General features: G+C 49.1%; 1 protein-coding gene across 4 annotated transcripts in view; it reads right to left on the bottom strand.

The window, feature by feature from the left end:
* The window catches only part of LOC142245643 (sulfotransferase 1C2-like), a 44,592-nt gene that overhangs the window by 12,371 nt on the left and 11,826 nt on the right, over positions 1-20,395 (bottom strand). Inside the window, exons 1-7 of one of the 4 annotated variants that reach the window (XM_075318536.1) lie at positions 7,021-7,113; positions 2,467-2,545; positions 2,193-2,321; positions 1,764-1,861; positions 1,548-1,674; positions 1,138-1,232; positions 882-1,062 (exon numbers count right to left, since the gene is read on the bottom strand). In XM_075318536.1, the coding sequence (XP_075174651.1) occupies positions 882-1,062; positions 1,138-1,232; positions 1,548-1,674; positions 1,764-1,861; positions 2,193-2,321; positions 2,467-2,545; positions 7,021-7,113 (802 nt within the window). Of the gene's footprint in view, positions 1-881; positions 1,063-1,137; positions 1,233-1,547; positions 1,675-1,763; positions 1,862-2,192; positions 2,322-2,466; positions 2,669-4,191; positions 4,325-7,020; positions 7,114-20,395 lie in introns of those variants that run through there. The other 3 variants (XM_075318534.1, XM_075318535.1, XM_075318537.1) reach the window with 3 other exon arrangements.

The raw sequence follows: 20,395 nt of genomic DNA, 5'->3' as shown, positions 1-20,395 counted from the left end.
TGTTATTATGGGGGTACTGTGGATATCGCTGTTATTATGGGGGCACTGTGGATATCGCTGTTATTATGGGGGCACTGTGGATATCGCTGTTATTATGGGGGCACTGTGGATATTACTGTTATTATGGGGGCACTATGGATATCGCTGTTATTATGGGGGCACTGTGGATATTACTGTTATTATGGGGGCACTGTGGATATTACTGTTATTATGGGGGCACTGTGGATATCGCTGTTATTATGGGGGCACTGTGGATATCGCTGTTATTATGGGGGTACTGTGGATATCGCTGTTATTATGGGGGCACTGTGGATATTACTGTTATTATGGGGGCACTATGGATATCGCTGTTATTATGGGGGCACTGTGGATATTACTGTTATTATGGGGGCACTGTGGATATTACTGTTATTATGGGGGCACTGTGGATATCGCTGTTATTATGGGGGCACTGTGGATATTACTGTTATTATGGGGGCACTGTGGATATTACTGTTATTATGGGGGCACTGTGGATATCGCTGTTATTATGGGGGCACTGTGGATATTACTGTTATTATGGGGGCACTGTGGATATCGCTGTTATTATGGGGGCACTGTGGATATCGCTGTTATTATTATGGGGGCACTGTGGATATCGCTGTTATTATGGGGGCACTGTGGATATTACTGTTATTATGGGGGCACTGTGGATATTACTGTTATTATGGGGGCACTGTGGATATCGCTGTTATTATGGGGGCACTGTGGATATTACTGTTATTATGGGGGCACTGTGGATATCGCTGTTATTATGGGGGCACTGTGGATATTGCTGTTATTATTATGGGGGCACTGTGGATATCGCTGTTATTATTATGGGGGTAGTGAGGGCCATTTACCTTTCCTCATGAAGGGTGATATTGATTGGTCCATGACGAATGAGGGGATGGTGCTATAGTTGGCCATGGGATTGTCCCTCATGGCCTGGAAGGTGGTCTCCTTGTAGACCTTCTCCAGGATCTCCTCGGGGAGCTGCTTTCCCAGGAACCTCATCACTTTCTCGATTTCTCTTCTCGTGTTCTGGCAAATTTAAGAAATCGTAGATTGACTTGAAAACAACAACCTTCTCTTGTCTCCCCGTGTTTCACCTCTTACTTCCATCATGTCCTCGTAGAAGATGTAAAGAACCTGACGATGATTCTTCATTTCCCACCATCCTATCACGTGGTCAAACCAGCTGCCCCAAAAGACTGCAAGATGAGAAAATGGAGAATCTTCAAGGGGAACTCCATAATACAGAAATATATATAATGCCACAGCCCCGTCTGATTACTGTCATTCAATAGTGATATGGTTTTTGAGTGACAAATCCCTGCTCCCCTGCCAATTGCTGACATTACTCAATGTTTATTTGATCCCATTGCAATTTTTTTAGGGACCGCCATGGGCACGGACTAGGGGCCATGATTTCATTTTGCCCTTCCTTTTGAAATATTCTAATATTCCAGTTAATTAGCAGGGTTGTCCTTTACTATGCTGCTGAGGACTGAGGCCCTGACACCCACCGTCTCCAGAAAGGAAGGTTGAGAAGTAGTCGGCCCAGTCTCCAGGTTCCGGAAGACCTTTGTTCATTCTCTGGAAGTGATAGTACGACACCATGCTGTCCTTGGCGTTCCGTGCTACGTAAATCACCTGCACAGAAGGGGAAATGGCATCTACCTCTGGATCAGTCCAAACCTACCTGGTGACAGGGACCCTGAGACGACCTTCAGCCCCATTACCTTACAGTCCTGCTCCCAAAAGGACGGCGGCAGCAGCTGGACGGGAAGATGGGTTTTTAGGATGCGCGGCGGCTCCATGTTTTCTGCCAACTGTAGTCCTTAAAGAGAGGAAATCAAAGGCCGCCTCACTCTTCACCCCTGCAACCATGGATCAGTCAAGGGGGAGGAGTCCAGACAGAGGCGGGACTGTGCATTTCTGAGAAGCCTGGGTGACCTGGTGACTATATGCCGCTAAAAATGGTGCTGGAGCGTAATCTACTTCCATATTTAGTCATAAACGATAGAGTTCATGAATGCTATTGCTCCCAGTTATCAGCCAAAATATAGTGGCTGATTGCAAGGAACAATAGAATCAAGATGCTGAGAAAGTAAGAGTGTAGGTTTGGAGTCAGAAAGGTGTAAACGGCGTGGTATATAGGCGTTACTCACCTGATGGGATGGGTTTTGGTGCCACAGCTTCCAGAAATGGGTGTTTGTCGTAGGTGGGCGCCCGGCGGCATTTCTCTCCGTCGCCTTCCTGACATATCATATCCACGACCTCCTGCATCCACGTGATGCCTTAGAGAAAGAGGCTTCACAGTTATCGAATACTGATTATCCTCCAGAGCTGCGCTCACAATTCTGCAGTCAGAAAGCGAATATTCCGAGAGCTGTACGCAGCTCTGGCTGTGACTAGAGAACACAGGTATGATCTCCTCCATACCTGCTTTTGGATAAGCGGCCACTAGGACGTCCTCCGGATGTGCCTGAAATCTCCAGATATCGTCCCACGTGTCACACGTGTTCTGGTCCAGTGGGACGCCAGCGACGTGTCCGACACGAGGCCGCGGCATCACGTAACCGCCAAAGAGCTGAGCGCTCCGTGCAAAAGCCATGAAGATGACGCCGCACGACCGGTCAGAGAACTATGGAGAAATCAAATATGATGAAAGCCGAGCGAGAAAGTGGAAAGGCTGCGGGCAGGAATTCCTCTTCACATGGTTTCTATGGAGAACCGGAGCCAAGATAATAGAGATTTCGGCATGTGACCTGCCCGTTCACCACTTGCCCGCTCCGTGCTGCGCACTGTCACACTTACCAATTAAAGGTGCATGACCTGCCGGGGAGGAGATTAATCCCCACCCTATGTACAAAACGCCGGCCTCCGCCCTACCCATGCGTGTACCTACCTCCGCCAGGACCCCTCGGTGTACCTACCTCCACCAGGACCCCTCGGTGTACCTACCTCCACCAGGACCCCTCGGTGTACCTACCTCCGCCCGGACCCCTCGGTGTACCTACGTCTGCCAGGACCCCTCGGTGTACCTACCTCCACCAGGACCCCTCGGTGTACCTATCTCCACCAGGACCCCTCGGTGTACCTACCTCTGCCAGGACCCCTCGGTGTACCTACCTCCACCAGGACCCCTCGGTGTACCTATCTCCACCAGGACCCCTCGGTGTACCTACCTCTGCCAGGACCCCTCGGTGTACCTACCTCCACCAGGACCCCTCGGTGTACCTACCTCCACCAGGACCCCTCGGTGTACCTACCTCCGCCCGGACCTCTGGGTGTACCTACCTCCACCAGGACCCCTCGGTGTACCTACCTCCGCCCGGACCCCTCGGTGTACCTACGTCTGCCAGGACCCCTCGGTGTACCTACCTCCACCAGGACCCCTCGGTGTACCTATCTCCACCAGGACCCCTCGGTGTACCTACCTCCGCCCGGACCTCTGGGTGTACCTACCTCCACCAGGACCCCTCGGTGTACCTACCTCCGCCCAGACCCCTGGGTGTACCTACCTCCACCAGGACCCCTGGGTGTACCTACCTCTGTTCGGACCCCTCAGTGTACCTACCTCCGCCCGGACCCCTCGGTGTACCTATCTCCACCAGGACCCCTCGGTGTACCTACCTCTGCCAGGACCCCTCGGTGTACCTACCTCCACCAGGACCCCTCGGTGTACCTATCTCCACCAGGACCCCTCGGTGTACCTATCTCCACCAGGACCCCTCGGTGTACCTACCTCTGCCAGGACCCCTCGGTGTACCTACCTCCACCAGGACCCCTCGGTGTACCTACCTCCACCAGGACCCCTCGGTGTACCTACCTCCGCCCGGACCTCTGGGTGTACCTACCTCCACCAGGACCCCTCGGTGTACCTACCTCCGCCCAGACCCCTGGGTGTACCTACCTCTGTTCGGACCCCTCAGTGTACCTACCTCCGCCCGGACCCCTCGACGTACCTACCTCCGCCCGGACCACTTGGTGTACCTACCTCCGCCTGACCCCCCAATGTCCCTACCTCCGCCCGGACCCCTCTGTGTCCCTACCTCCGCCCGGACCCCTCTGTGTCCCTACCTCCGCCCGGACCCCTCTGTGTACCTACCTCCGCCCGGACCCCTCGGTGTCCCTACCTCCGCCCGGACCCCTCTGTGTACCTACCTCCGCCCGGACCCCTCGGTGTCCCTACCTCCGTTGTGAAGCTCTTGGTTTAGTATATTATTATATCCTCCAATCACATCCAAAGCTGCATTGACAATTCCAGCCCGTGTCTGAGTTTTTCCTAAAGTTTGCAGACGATCTGCACATCCCATAATGCATTGCTCCCTGGCGATAGACCAGCTGGAAAGTGAACGTAGCGCCGAGTGTGACGTGCCCGAGCTTCGGGAGAGGCCATAACCTGAGAATCTAGAGATCGACGGTTAAAGATTAACCTCTCATAAAATGATTGCCGAAATGACTCTCATACACAGTGCAGGGGGTTTTTGGGTTTTATTTGCTAGATGACATCGTCTAGGTGACAGGTCTGACCAGCAGTTTAGGTGACTGGTTGTCTAGGTAACCAGCAGTTTAGGTGACTGGTCGTCTAGGTGACCAGCAGTTTAGGTGACTGGTCGTCTAGGTGACCAGCAGTTTAGGTGACTGGTCGTCTAGGTGACCAGCAGTTTAGGTGACTGGTTGTCTAGGTAACCAGCAGTGTAGGTAACAGATCGTCTAGGTGACCAGCAGTTTAGGTGACTGGTTGTCTAGGTAACCAGCAGTTTAGGTGACTGGTTGTCTAGGTAACCAGCAGTGTAGGTAACAGGTCGTCTAGGTGACCAGCAGTTTAGGTGACTGGTTGTCTAGGTAACCAGCAGTTTAGGTGACTGGTTGTCTAGGTAACCAGCAGTGAAGGTAAGAGGTCGTCTAGGTGACCAGTCATCTAGCTAATATGATATTTAGGTGATGGGTCTCTTAGATAACGGATTATGTGACAGAACCTTTAGGTCACGTGATTTAGTTGACAATTCTTCGAGGTGACAGGTTGCCTAGGTGATGGGTCATCTAGTTGGCCTGTTGTCTAGGTCACCAATCATCTAACCAACAGGTTGTACAAGTGAAATATCTTTGTTGTAGGTTGTCTAGGTAATGGATCATCTACTTCTCAGGTTGTCTAGGTATCAGAACGTCAAGGTCATTTTATCTAATTTACCGGTCATCTAGGAGGCAGGTTGCCTAGGTGACACACAACCTCTCACCTAGGTGGTGGGTTGCCTAGGTGACGACTCATCCAGGTCACAGATTGCGGTGCATATTGCGGACTGTGACTGGATAAAGGAATGAGAGATCTTTGGAGGATGGGTTACAGAGGAGGTATGGCAGTTTGGGCTGACCAATGGAGAGCCATACAATGGTTTGCTGGGGTGGAGGGTACTGACCTCAGTACACTGCACCATCATGGTGACAATAGAGGTGAAGGCAAGCCGTGCAAGAAGGAAGTTTGTTGCCATTCGGGGAGTATGGACTAACTACGTGAGGTGCTAGACCAGGATGTTGTTGAGGGTCTGTGTGAGCTGCTAGGCCGAAACCTGAGCACGATCCATCCAGGGCCCAGAGAACAGTCGGAGGCCTGCCAGTCATTTCCTGAGGCCAGTGGTCATCTATGCTTACCTTCTCTCTGAGGAGTAGGGGAGACTAAGAAGTGTAGACTAAGAATAGGGGAGACTAAGAAGTGTAGACTAAGAATAGGGGAGACTAAGAAGTGTTTGACGTGACCCAGGTGAGGATATGAGGGAAACATTTTTGGACAGTGACCTTTCCCTTGAAGACCATCTCAGTTAGTGGTATTTCTGGTGAGGATCCCTGAAGGGTCATGGTCCGAGATCAGGGTCTTCACCTTACCATAGCTTGGAGACCCTCTAATTTCTGCTACTACTCAAAATACTGAACGACTATGAAAGACTAAGAAGAGACGCAAAAGTCCATGGAAGTGAGGAGGAGGCGAGAAAAACGTGAAGATTGTATCATAGAGCAGAACCAACAACATGACCACCCTGAGCCCTGTAATAATGGGGGCAGCAGAGACCCTCGATTCACAAAATGTATTTTATTAATTAGTACATATACATTAGATAAAAGACAAGGTAGCATTCAGATACAATCATTCAGAGCTCGTTACGGAAGACCAGACCGCTGCCCGCCATCCTCTTCATCAAATATCATGTTCTGAGATTCAACAAAATGGTTCTTCCAGTCTCCGACAGTTCCTGAAAGCAGAAGGGGAAGATTAGGATTTCTGGGGTGGTTCGATCAATACAACCTTGTTAGCCCAGAGATGCCAACTTGGTGTAACCTCTACCACACGTCAAGTAACAAGAAACTACTGGGCCATGTACATACGAGTGGTGTTAATGATACAGGACTAATTCACATTGCCTCTTCGGCAGCCTACCTTTCCTCATAAAGGATGACACAGACTGGTCTAGGACCGTCTCTGGGATGGCACTGAAGTTCACCATTGGGTTGTCCTTCATGGACTTGAAGGAGGTGTGGAAAAGGATCTTCTGAATGATGTCTTCAGAGAAATTTTTGCCCAAGAACCTCATCACTTTCTTGATCTCACGTCGAGAGTCCTGTCCAAGGAGGAGTCAGAAGTATTAACACCCTACGTGACATGTCCTGAGCAGATGAGAGTCTCAGGTACCTCAATCATGTCCTCATAGAAGACGTAGAGGACCTTGTATTTGTCCTTTGCCTGCCACCATCCAAGCACGTGGTCGAACCAGCTCCCCCAAGTCACTGCGAAAATTAGAGACTCTTGGACGATCAGGTCCAGGATCTCCTGCATCCAAGTGGTCCCTGCCGTGAGATGTTGCATCTTTCACATCCTCACGTCCTATGGTCTCCTCTTACAGCAGAGAATACTTCCCGCTCCCCCTTACCTGATTTGGGGTAAGACACCACCACAATGTCGCCGTCCCGAGCCTGGAAGTTGTATATTGTGTCCCAGATTCCCTTGATGAGAGGAACCCCCTCAATGTCGCTCATTTTGGGGGTGAAGTTGGCCATCTCGTGCACGACTTTCTGTATGACTTGAGGATCCATCCTGGGAGGAGAGAGCAGAGGTTGGTGACCACCATATATTCCAGACAGCGGTCGTCCATCAATGACTCCACTGAGGCCGAGCTATCGAGCCTAGAACTGATGAGAATCACATATATAGAGGACGCGGCACCGACCTGTGTCCAAGAGCGGAGCCCAAAGTCTAGAGAAAGCCGAGAATCTGCCTCCAAGAAGGGGATCGGGAAAAGCTACTAGATACCTAACGTAACCAAGGAGCGCTGCCAAACTCAAGAGGGGCTGCACAGACAAAGACTCACAGGAGGCAAAAGCCTCTAGGTCCAAAACTAAAACTAGACCCCCCCGCCCCCAACAAATATGGGTATAGTCTGCAGCTCCGGTATGTAACATTGCTTGGAGGCAGTAAGTTTTTATAGTAACCCTCCAAAGCATCAATACAACACTCAATCTGTGATGTAACCTGCATTATACTCCAGAGCTGCACTCACTGTTCTGCAGTCCCTGTGTACATACATAACTGATCCTGAGTTACCTCCTGTAGTATACTCCAGAGCTGCACTCACTATTCTGCAGTCACTATGTACATACATTACATTACTGATCCTGAGTTACCTCCTGTATTATACTCCAGAGCTGCACTCACTATGGTAATCACCCGTGCAGTATGTTGGTCTCAGCATCTTTTCAGCAGCTATTAGTGGAAAGTTACAGGAGTGATTGCCTTTCTATTACTATACAGATGGCGCCACCTTCAGGTAGAGATCATTACTGCACAGTGGAATCCGCCTCACTGACGCACAGCTCAGCAGAAAGTATCACACAGGAGAGGATTAGATACACAGCTCAGCAGACAGTATCACACGGGATAGGATTAGATACACAGCTCAGCAGACATTATCACACAGGAGAGGATTAGATACACAGCTCAGCAGACAGTATCACACAGGAGAGGATTAGATACACAGCTCAGCAGACAGTATCACACAGGAGAGGATTAGATACACAGCTCAGCAGACAGTATCACACAGGAGAGGATTAGATACACAGCTCAGCAGACAGTATCACACAGGAGAGGATTAGATACACAGCTCAGCAGACATTATCACACAGGAGAGGATTAGATACACAGCTCAGCAGACAGTATCACACGGGATAGGATTAGATACACAGCTCAGCAGACAGTATCACACAGGAGAGGATTAGATACACAGCTCAGCAGACAGTATCACACAGGAGAGGATTAGATACACAGCTCAGCAGACATTATCACACAGGAGAGGATTAGATACACAGCTCAGTAGACAGTATCACACGGGATAGGATTAGATACACAGCTCAGCAGACATTATCACACAGGAGAGGATTAGATACACAGCTCAGCAGACAGTATCACACAGGAGAGGATTAGATACACAGCTCAGCAGACAGTATCACACAGGAGAGGATTAGATACACAGCTCAGCAGACAGTATCACACAGGAGAGGATTAGATACACAGCTCAGCAGACATTATCACACAGGAGAGGATTAGATACACAGCTCAGCAGACAGTATCACACAGGATAGGATTAGATACATAGCTCAGTAGACAGTATCACACGGGATAGGATTAGATACACAGCTCAGCAGACATTATCACACAGGAGAGGATTAGATACACAGCTCAGCAGACAGTATCACACAGGAGAGGATTAGATACACAGCTCAGCAGACAGTATCACACAGGAGAGGATTAGATACACAGCTCAGCAGACAGTATCACACAGGAGAGGATTAGATACACAGCTCAGCAGACAGTATCACACAGGAGAGGATTAGATACACAGCTCAGCAGACAGTATCACACAGGAGAGGATTAGATACACAGCTCAGCAGACAGTATCACACAGGAGAGGATTAGATACACAGCTCAGCAGACATTATCACACAGGAGAGGATTAGATACACAGCTCAGTAGACAGTATCACACGGGATAGGATTAGATACACAGCTCAGCAGACAGTATCACACAGGAGAGGATTAGATACACAGCTCAGCAGACATTATCACACAGGAGAGGATTAGATACACAGCTCAGTAGACAGTATCACACGGGATAGGATTAGATACACAGCTCAGCAGACAGTATCACACAGGAGAGGATTAGATACACTGCTCAGGAGACAGTATTACACAGGAGAGGATTAGATACACAGCTCAGTAGACAGTATCACACAGGACAGGATTAGATACACAGCTCAGCAGACAGTATCACACAGGACAGGATTAGATACACAGCTCAGCAGACAGTATCACACAGGAGAGGATTAGATACACAGCTCAGCAGACAGTATCACACAGGATAGGATTAGATACACAGCTCAGCAGACAGTATCACACAGGAGAGGATTAGATGCACGGCTCAGTAGACAGTATCACACAGGATAGGGTTAGATACACAGCTCAGCAGACAGTATCACACAGGAGAGGATTAGATACACAGCTCAGCAGACAGCATCACTCAGGATAGGGTTAGATACACAGCTCAGCAGACAGTATCACACAGGAGAGGATTAGATACACGGCTCAGCAGACAGTATCACACAGGATAGGGTTAGATACACAGCTCAGCAGACAGTATCACACAGGAGAGGATTAGATACACAGCTCAGCAGACAGTATCACACAGGAGAGGATTAGATACACGGCTCAGCAGACAGTATCACACAGGATAGGATTAGATACACAGCTCAGCAGACAGTATCACACAGGATAGGATTAGATACACAGCTCAGCAGACAGTATCACACAGGACAGGATTAGATACACAGCTCAGCAGACAGTATCACACAGGACAGGATTAGATACACAGCTCAGCAGACAGTATCACACAGGATAGGATTAGATACACAGCTCAGCAGACAGTATCACACAGGAGAGGATTAGATACACGGCTCAGCAGACAGTATCACACAGGATAGGATTAGATGCACAGCTCAGCAGAGAGTATCACACAGGAGAGTATTAGAAACACAGCTCAGCAGACAGTATCACACAGGAGAGGATTAGATACACTGCTCAGCAGACAGTATCACACAGGAGAGGATTAGATACACTGCTCAGCAGACAGTATCACACAGGAGAGGATTAGATCCACAGCTCAGCAGACAGTATCACACAGGATAGGATTAGATACACAGCTCAGCAGACAGTATCACACAGGAGAGGATTAGATACACTGCTCAGCAGACAGTATCACACAGGATAGGATTAGATGCACGGCTCAGCAGAGAGTATCACACAGGAGAGTATTAGAAACACAGCTCAGCAGACAGTATCACACAGGAGAGGATTAGATACACAGCTCAGCAGACAGTATCACACAGGAGAGGATTAGATCCACAGCTCAGCAGACAGTATCACACAGGATAGGATTAGATACACAGCTCAGCAGACAGTATCACACAGGAGAGGATTAGATACACAGCTCAGCAGACAGTATCACACAGGAGAGGATTAGATACACAGCTCAGCAGACATTATCACACAGGAGAGGATTAGATACACAGCTCAGTAGACAGTATCACACGGGATAGGATTAGATACACAGCTCAGCAGACAGTATCACACAGGAGAGGATTAGATACACAGCTCAGCAGACATTATCACACAGGAGAGGATTAGATACACAGCTCAGCAGACAGTATCACACAGGAGAGGATTAGATCCACAGCTCAGCAGACAGTATCACACAGGATAGGATTAGATACACAGCTCAGCAGACAGTATCACACAGGAGAGTATTAGAAACACAGCTCAGCAGACAGTATCACACAGGAGAGGATTAGATACACAGCTCAGCAGACAGTATCACACAGGAGAGGATTAGATACACTGCTCAGCAGACAGTATCACACAGGAGAGGATTAGATCCACGGCTCAGCAGACAGTATCACACAGGACAGGATTAGATACACAGCTCAGTGTAGAGAGCCCCCATAATGTGACCCTGGATGCAGACGATTCTCTGTTGGAGATGTCCAGGGCTCAGACTGCGGTCCCCGTTTACGTGGCCCTAACTGCAGAGTCCGTCCTTACCCAAACCTATCAGATGGGCGATAATGGGGGAATAACAGAGATTCCGGCTCCCGATCTCCGTCCATCTACCGCTCGATGATCGCCCCCAGACGGACGCTCGTTTGATCTTTTACACACAATTCACGGGTAAAATCTGTATTCAGTGAAGAGAGAAGTTCCCAGTACTCAGGGCAGTTGGTGCTAATAATATTCTATGGAGAGATGTAACTGGGTCCAGGAGAACTTGCAGCAGAATGTCTGTGCTCTCTGGCTCCTCCCACTTCACATATTTGAATTTTAAACGATCAACTGTCAGGAAATGGCAGTTGGTCATTTAAAATTCTATTGAAAAATGAGGGGGAGGAGCCAGAGACCACAGACATTCTGCTGCAAGTTCTCCTGGAACCACAAGTGCACTGATGAGGAGACTACAAGTGTAATATAATAATAGCTTTACTATAACATAATATAAATTGTCATCCAGTGAAATGAAGACACAATGACCTCATGATCAATCGCTTCTTATTCCAACCAGGGAGGCGGAGCCAAGGGAAGAGGCGGAGCTAGAAGGGGCAGTGCATGTGTAAGGAGCCGGGTGACCATGTGACAATATGATCGCTCCATAGCTGGAAAATGGCTGCAGGATCATAGCTACTTTCTGCATCTGTCTACTTAGAGAAGGTCAGAACCACAAATGGCTGATATCAGAGAAAAATAGCTGTAAGTGAACGAGTTTGTTTTTTTTAAGTAAACTTCATAGTCCTGAGTTTCCTCTTTGAATGACCCCGGGTCTAAAATCTCATTAACCCAAATTATTTGGATATTTATGTGAACAATCGTCTGTTAGAGGCTGAGGTCGTCTGAGAGTTACTTCCTTTATATGTGTGTTAGCCTTTCACCATGCTTTATACTGCAGCTCTGCTTGTTCAGGAAGTCAGTGCATAGAGAACTGCAAGGACAGAATGAAGAACCACAAGTAACAGAAGTCAGGAAACTGTCACATACAAAGGGGAGGAGCCATAATAAGAGGAGGAGCTTCCATTTGTAGGTGGAGCTTCATAATCAATCATTCCAGTAATCAACTGGATCCTTCATAGAGCTGTGCTGATTGATTTCCCTGTATAAGGTGGGGGGTGAGGAGTGGTCGTGGATCCTGTTGGTCCCGGTCACAGCTCGGTGCGGAAGCTCAGCCCGCTCCCCTCCATCTGCTTCTTGTATTCCTCATCAAATACAATATTTTGTGACACTGAGAAATGATTCTTCCAGTCCCCGACTTTACCTGAAAATGAAAACAACGAGGGGTTAATGCCCAGCAGCTAAAGGCCGAACTCCTGAGGATCTGGCTCATGAATCAGGGTGCTCAGGATGAACACATCTCATATACAATAGTCCTGCCTCCACAATCTCACCTTTCCTCATGAAGGGCGAGATGGACTGGTCAAATACAAAGGACGTCAGGACACTAAAGTTGGTCAATGGATTTTCCTTCATGGCTTGGAAGGACGTGTGGTGCAGAACGGTCTCCAGCACCTCCGCACTCAGCTCTTTGCCCAGAAATTTGGCAATTTTTGTTATTTCTCGTTTTGGGTCCTGATGACAGAGATAACAGGTAAATGTAAGATGCTGAGAGTCCAGGTACGTGACGAGGAAGTCACCGTCCTCACCTCAATGATGTCCTCGTAGAAGACGTAGAGAATCTGGTGCTGATCTTTTACCTTCCACCATCCGATGACGTGGTCAAACCAGCTGCCCCAAGGGACTAAAAGAAGGAGACATAACAAGGAGGAACATGGAGAGGAAACAAGGAGGAACGCAGCGAGGAGGAACAAGGTGAGGAGAAGAGACAAGGATGAGCCTGAAGAGGAGGAACATGGAGAGGAGAGGAAACAAGGATGAGCCTGAAGAGGAGGAACATGGAGAGGAGAGGAAACAAAGAGGTACATTACGAAGAGAAGAAACAAGGAGGAAAATGGAGAGGAAACAAGGAGAGTCACAGCGAGGAGGAACATGGAGAGGAGAGAAAACGAGGAGCACAGCAAGGAGAAACATGGAGAGAAGAGGAAACAAGGAGGGTTACAGTGAGGAGGAACGTGGAGAGGACACAAGGAGAGTAACAGCAACTAGATACATGGAGAGGAGAGGAAACAAGGAGGAACATGGAGAGGAGAGGAAACAAGGGGGAGCACAATGAGGAGGAGGAACATGGAGAGGAGAGGAAACAAGGAGGAGCACAGCAAGGAGAAACATGGAAAGAAGAGAAAACAAGGAGGGTCACAGTGAGGAGGAACATGGAGAGAAGAGGAAACAAGGAGGGTTACAGTGAGGAGGAACGTGGAGAGGACACAAGGAGAGTAACAGCAACTAGATACATGGAGAGGAGAGGAAACAAGGAGGAACATGGAGAGGAGAGGAAACAAGGGGGAGCACAATGAGGAGGAGGAACATGGAGAGGAGAGGAAACAAGGAGGAACATGGAGAGGAGAGGAAACAAGGGGGAGCACAATGAGGAGGAGGAACATGGAGAGGAGAGGAAACAAGGAGGAGCACAGTAAGGAGAAACATGGAAAGAAGAGAAAACAAGGAGGGTCACAGTGAGGAGGAACATGGAGAGGAGAGGAAACAAGGAGGGTCACAGTGAGGAGGAACGTGGAGAGGACACAAGGAGAGTAACAGCAACTAGATACATGGAGAGGAGAGGAAACAAGGAGGAACATGGAGAGGAGAGGAAACAAGGGGGAGCACAATGAGGAGGAGGAACATGGAGAGGAGAGGAAACAAGGAGGAGCACAGCAAGGAGAAACATGGAAAGAAGAGAAAACAAGGAGGGTCACAGTGAGGAGGAACATGGAGAGGAGAGGAAACAAGGAGGGTCACAGTGAGGAGGAACATGGAGAGGAGAGAAAACAAGGAGGAGCACAGCGAGGCGGAGGAACATGGAGAGGAAACAAGGAGGAGCACAGCAAGGAGAAACATGGAGAGGGGAGGAAACAAGGAGGAGCACAGCAAGGAGAAACATGGAGAGGGGAGGAAACAAGGAGGAGGAACATGGAGAGGAGAGGAAACAAGGAGGAGCACAGCAAGGAGAAACATGGAGAGAAGAGAAAACAAGGAGGGTCACAGTGAGGAGGCACATGGAGAGGAGAGGAAACAAGGAGGAGCACAGCAAGGAGGACTATGGAGAGGAGAGTAAACAAGGAGGAGCACAGCAAGGATGAACATAGGAGAAGAAACAAGGAGGAGCCTGTAGAGGAGGAACATGGAGAGGATAGGAAACGAGAAGGAGCACAGCAAGGAGGAACATGGAGAAGAGAAGAAACAAGGAGGAACCTGTTGAGGAGGAATATGGAGAGGAGAGGAAACAAGGAGGGTCAAAGTGAGGAGGAACATGGAGAGGGTAGGAAGGAGGAGCACAGCAAAGATAAACATGGAGAGGAAAAAAGGAGGAGCACAAAGAGGAGGAAGCGAGGAGAGTAACAGCCACTCGATACATGGAGAGGAGAGGAAACAAGAAGGGTCACAGTGAGGAGGAACATGGAGAGAAAACAAGGAGGAGCACAGCAAGGCGGAGCATGGAAAGGAAACAAGGGGGGTCACATAGAGGAGGAGCATAGAGAGGAAACAAAGAGAGTCATAGAATGGAGGAACATGAAGAGGAAAGGAAGGTCACAGTGAGTAGGAATATGTAGAAGAAACGAGGATCACAATGAGGAGGAATATGTAGGATAAATGAGGATCACAGGAACATGGTGAGAAACGAGGGCCACAGCAAAAAGGAACATGGAGAAATGAAAAGGAAAAACTCAGTGGAGAGGAATATGGAGAAAAGAGGAAACAAGAAGGAGCACGGCAAAAACCATCAGTGGGGGGGGGGGACATGGCAAGTGACATGTGAGTAGGAGATTGGTGAAGAGAGGCTCCGAATAGACATGATAAGGACGTGCATGGCAAGAGATCGAGGAGTAGCATGGTATGAAAACAGTGAGGAACATGGAGAGGAGCGACTGAAGAGGAACATGATGAGGAGGAGGAGCATGGTGAAGAAACAAGGAGGAACATGATGAGGAAAAAAAGAACATGGCATGAAAAGAAGAAGAATATAGAGGAAAACAATAAGGAACACGAAGAGGACATGAAATGAGAAGGAACGTGGACAAAAGATGAAAAACAAATAAGAAAATGGCAAGGAGAGGAAACAAGGAAGAACACAGGGAGAAGATACATGATAAGATTCTATCTACAGCCACCACAGGAGGAGCTCCCTGTATTCAGAGATACATGATAAGATCCTGTCTGCAGCCACCACTAGGGGGAGCTCCCTGTATACAGAGATACATGATAAGATCCTGTCTGCAGTCACCACTAGAGGGAGCTCCCTGTATACAGAGATACATGATAAGATCCTGTCTGCAGCCACCACTAGGGGGAGCTCCCTGTATTCAGAGATACATGATAAGATCCTGTCTGCAGCCACCACTAGGGGGAGCTCCCTGTATACAGAGATACATGATAAGATCCTGTCTGCAGCCACCACAGGAGGAGCTCCCTGTATTCAGAGATACATGATAAGATCCTGTCTGCAGCCACCACTAGGGGGAGCTCCCTGTATACAGAGATACATGATAAGATCCTGTCTGCAGCCACCACTAGGGGGAGCTCCCTGTATACAGAGATACATGATAAGATCCTGTCTGCAGCCACCACTAGGGGGAGCTCCCTGTATACAGAGATACATGATAAGCTCCTGTCTGCAGTCACCACTAGGGGGAGCTCCCTGTATACAGAGAAACATGATAAGATCCTGTCTGCATCCACCACTAGAGGGAGCTCCCTGTATACAGAGATACATGATAAGATCCTGTCTGCAGCCACCACTAGGGGGAGCTCCCTGTATACAGAGATACATGATAAGATACTGTCTGCAGCCACCACTAGGGGGAGCTCCCTGTATACAGAGATACATGATAAGATCCTGTCTGCAGCCACCACTAGGGGGAGCTCCCTGTATACAGAGATACATGATAAGATCCTGTCTGCAGCCACCACTAGGGGGAGCTCCCTGTATACAGAGACACATGATAAGATCCTGTCTGCATCCACCACTAGGGGGAGCTCCCTGTATACAGAGACACATGATAAGATCCTGTCTGCAGTCACCACTAGGGGGAGCTCCCTGTATACAGAGATACATGATAAGATCCTGTCTGCAGTCACCACTAGGGGGAGCTCCCTGTATACAGAGATACATGATAAGATCCTGTCTGCAGCCATCACTAGGGGGAGCTCCCTGTATACAGAGACACATGATAAGATCCTGTCTGCATCCACCACTAGGGGGAGCTCCCTGTATACAGAGACACATGATAAGATCCTGTCTGCAGCCATTACTAGGGGGAGCTCCCTGTATACAGAGACACATGATAAGATCCTGTCTGCATCCACCACTAGGGGGAGCTCCCTGTATACAGAGATACATGATAAGATCCTGTCTGCAGCCACCACTAGGGGGAGCTCCCTGTATACAGAGATACATGATAAGGTCCTGTCTGCAGCCACCACTAGGGGGAGCTCGCTGTATACAGAGATACATGATAAGATCCTGTCTGCAGCCTCCACTAGGGGGAGCTCCCTGTATACAGAGATACATGATAAGATCCTGTCTGCAGCCACCACTAGGGGGATCTCCCTGTATACAGAGATACATGATAAGATCCTGTCTGCAGCCTCCACTAGGGGGAGCTCCCTGTATACAGAGATACATGATAAGATCCTGTCTGCAGCCACCACTAGGGGGAGCTCCCTGTATACAGAGATACATAAGATCCTGTCTGCAGTCACCACTAAGGGGATCTCCCTGTATACAGAGATACATGATAAGATCCTGTCTGCAGTCACCACTAGGGGGAGCTCCCTGTATACAGAGATACATAAGATCCTGTCTGCAGCCACCACTAGGGGGAGCTCCCTGTATACAGAGATACATGATAAGATCCTGTCTGCAGCCACCACTAGGGGGAGCTCCCTGTATACAGAGATACATGATAAGATCCTGTCTGCAGCCACCACTAGAGGGAGCTCCCTGTATACAGAGATACATGATAAGATCCTGTCTGCAGCCACCACTAGGGGGAGCTCCCTGTATACAGAGATACATGATAAGATCTTGTCTGCAGCCACCACTAGGGGGAGCTCCCTGTATACAGAGATACATGATAAGATCCTGTCTGCAGCCACCACTAGAGGGAGCTCCCTGTATACAGAGATACATGATAAGATCCTGTCTGCAGCCACCACTAGGGGGAGCTCCCTGTATACAGAGATACATGATAAGATCCTGTCTGCAGCCACCACTAGGGGGCGCTCCCTGTATACAAAGATACATGATAAGATTCTGTCTGCAGCCACCACTAGAGGGAGCTCCCTGTATACAGAGATACATGATAAGATCCTGTCTGCAGCCACCACTAGGGGGAGCTCCCTGTATACAGAGATACATGATAAGATCCTGTCTGCAGCCACCACTAGGGGGAGCTCCCTGTATACAGAGATACATGATAAGATCCTGTCTGCAGACACCACTAAGGGGAGCTCCCTGTATACAGAGATACATGATAAGATCCTGTCTGCAGCCACCACTAGGGGGAGCTCCCTGTATACAGAGATACATGATAAGATCCTGTCTGCAGCCACCACTAGGGGGCGCTCCCTGTATACAGAGATACATGATAAGATTCTGTCTGCAGCCACCACTAGAGGGAGCTCCCTGTATACAGAGATACATGATAAGATCATGTCTGCAGCCACCACTAGGGGGAGCTCCCTGTATACAGAGATACATGATAAGATCCTGTCTGCAGCCACCACTAGGGGGAGCTCCCTGTATACAGAGATACATGATAAGATCCTGTCTGCAGCCACCACTAGGGGGCGCTCCCTGTATACAGAGATACATGATAAAATTCTGTCTGCAGCCACCACTAGAGGGAGCTCCCTGTATACAGAGATACATGATAAGATCCTGTCTGCAGCCACCACTAGGGGGAGCTCCCTGTATACAGAGATACAGGATAAGATCCTGTCTGCAGTCACCACTAGGGGGAGCTCCCTGTATACAGAGATACATGATAAGATCCTGTCTGCAGCCACCACTAGGGGGAGCTCCCTGTATACAGAGATACATGATAAGATCCTGTCTGCAGCCACCACTAGGGGGAGCTCCCTGTATACAGAGATACATAAGATCCTGTCTGCAGTCACCACTAAGGGGATCTCCCTGTATACAGAGATACATGATAAGATCCTGTCTGCAGCCACCACTAGGGGGATCTCCCTGTATACAGAGATACATGATAAGATCCTGTCTGCAGCCACCACTAGGGGGAGCTCCCTGTATACAGAGATACATAAGATCCTGTCTGCAGTCACCACTAAGGGGATCTCCCTGTATACAGAGATACATGATAAGATCCTGTCTGCAGTCACCACTAGGGGGAGCTCCCTGTATACAGAGATACATAAGATCCTGTCTGCAGCCACCACTAGGGGGAGCTCCCTGTATACAGAGATACATGATAAGATCCTGTCTGCAGCCACCACTAGGGGGAGCTCCCTGTATACAGAGATACATGATAAGATCCTGTCTGCAGCCACCACTAGAGGGAGCTCCCTGTATACAGAGATACATGATAAGATCCTGTCTGCAGCCACCACTAGGGGAGCTCCCTGTATACAGAGATACAGGATAAGATCCTGTCTGCAGTCACCACTAGGGGGAGCTCCCTGTATACAGAGATACATGATAAGATCCTGTCTGCAGTCACCACTAGGGGGAGCTCCCTGTATACAGAGATACATGATAAGATTCTGTCTGCAGCCACCACTAGGGGGCGCTCCCTGTATACAGAGATACATGATAAGATCCTGTCTGCAGACACCACTAGAGGGAGCTCCCTGTATACAGAGATACATGATAAGATCCTGTCTGCAGCCACCACTAGGGGGAGCTCCCTGTATACAGAGATACATGATAAGATCCTATCTGCAGCCACCACTAGAGGGAGCTCCCTGTATACAGAGATACATGATAAGATCCTGTCTGCAGCCACCACTAGAGGGAGCTGCCTGTATACAGAGATACATGATAAGATCCTGTCTGCAGCCACCACTAGGGGGAGCTCCCTGTATACAGAGATACATGATAAGATCCTGTCTGCAGCCACCACTAGGGGGCGCTCCCTGTATACAGAGATACATGATAAGATTCTGTCTGCAGCCACCACTAGAGGGAGCTCCCTGTATACAGAGATACATGATAAGATCCTGTCTGCAGACACCACTAAGGGGAGCTCCCTGTATACAGAGATACATGATAAGATCCTGTCTGCAGCCACCACTAGGGGGAGCTCCCTGTATACAGAGATACATGATAAGATCCTGTCTGCAGCCACCACTAGGGGGAGCTCCCTGTATACAGAGATACATGATGAGCTCCTGTCTGCAGCCACCACTAGGGGGAGCTCCCTGTATACAGAGATACATGATAAGATCCTGTCTGCAGCCACCACTAGGGGGAGCTCCCTGTATACAGAGATACATGATAAGATCCTGTCTGCAGCCACCACTAGGGGGAGCTCCCTGTATACAGAGATACATGATAAGATCCTGTCTGCAGCCACCACTAGGGGGAGCTCCCTGTATACAGAGATACATGATAAGATCCTGTCTGCAGCCACCACTAGGGGGAGCTCCCTGTATACAGAGATACATGATAAGATCCTGTCTGCAGCCACCACTAGGGGGAGCTCCCTGTATACAGAGATACATGATAAGATCCTGTCTGCAGCCACCACTAGGGGTAGCTCCCTGTATACAGAGATACATGATAAGATCCTGTCTGTAGCCACCACTAGGGGGAGCTCCCTGTATACAGAGATACATGATAAGATCCTGTCTGTAGCCACCACTAGGGGGAGCTCCCTGTATACAGAGATACACGATAAGATCCTGTCTGCAGTCACCACTAGGGGGAGCTCCCTGTATACAGAGATACATGATAAGATCCTGTCTGCAGCCACCACTAGGGGGAGCTCCCTGTATACAGAGATACATGATAAGATCCTGTCTGCAGCCACCACTAGGGGTAGCTCCCTGTATACAGAGATACATGATAAGATCCTGTCTGCAGCCACCACTAGGGGGAGCTCCCTGTATACAGAGATACATGATAAGATCCTGTCTGCAGCCACCACTAGGG

This window comes from Anomaloglossus baeobatrachus, chromosome 7 (assembly GCF_048569485.1).
Source record: "Anomaloglossus baeobatrachus isolate aAnoBae1 chromosome 7, aAnoBae1.hap1, whole genome shotgun sequence".
Taxonomy (NCBI): Eukaryota; Metazoa; Chordata; class Amphibia; order Anura; family Aromobatidae; genus Anomaloglossus; species Anomaloglossus baeobatrachus.
The sequence above is the reverse complement of the archived record's forward strand: the minus strand, read 5'-3'. Positions and strand labels throughout refer to the sequence as shown.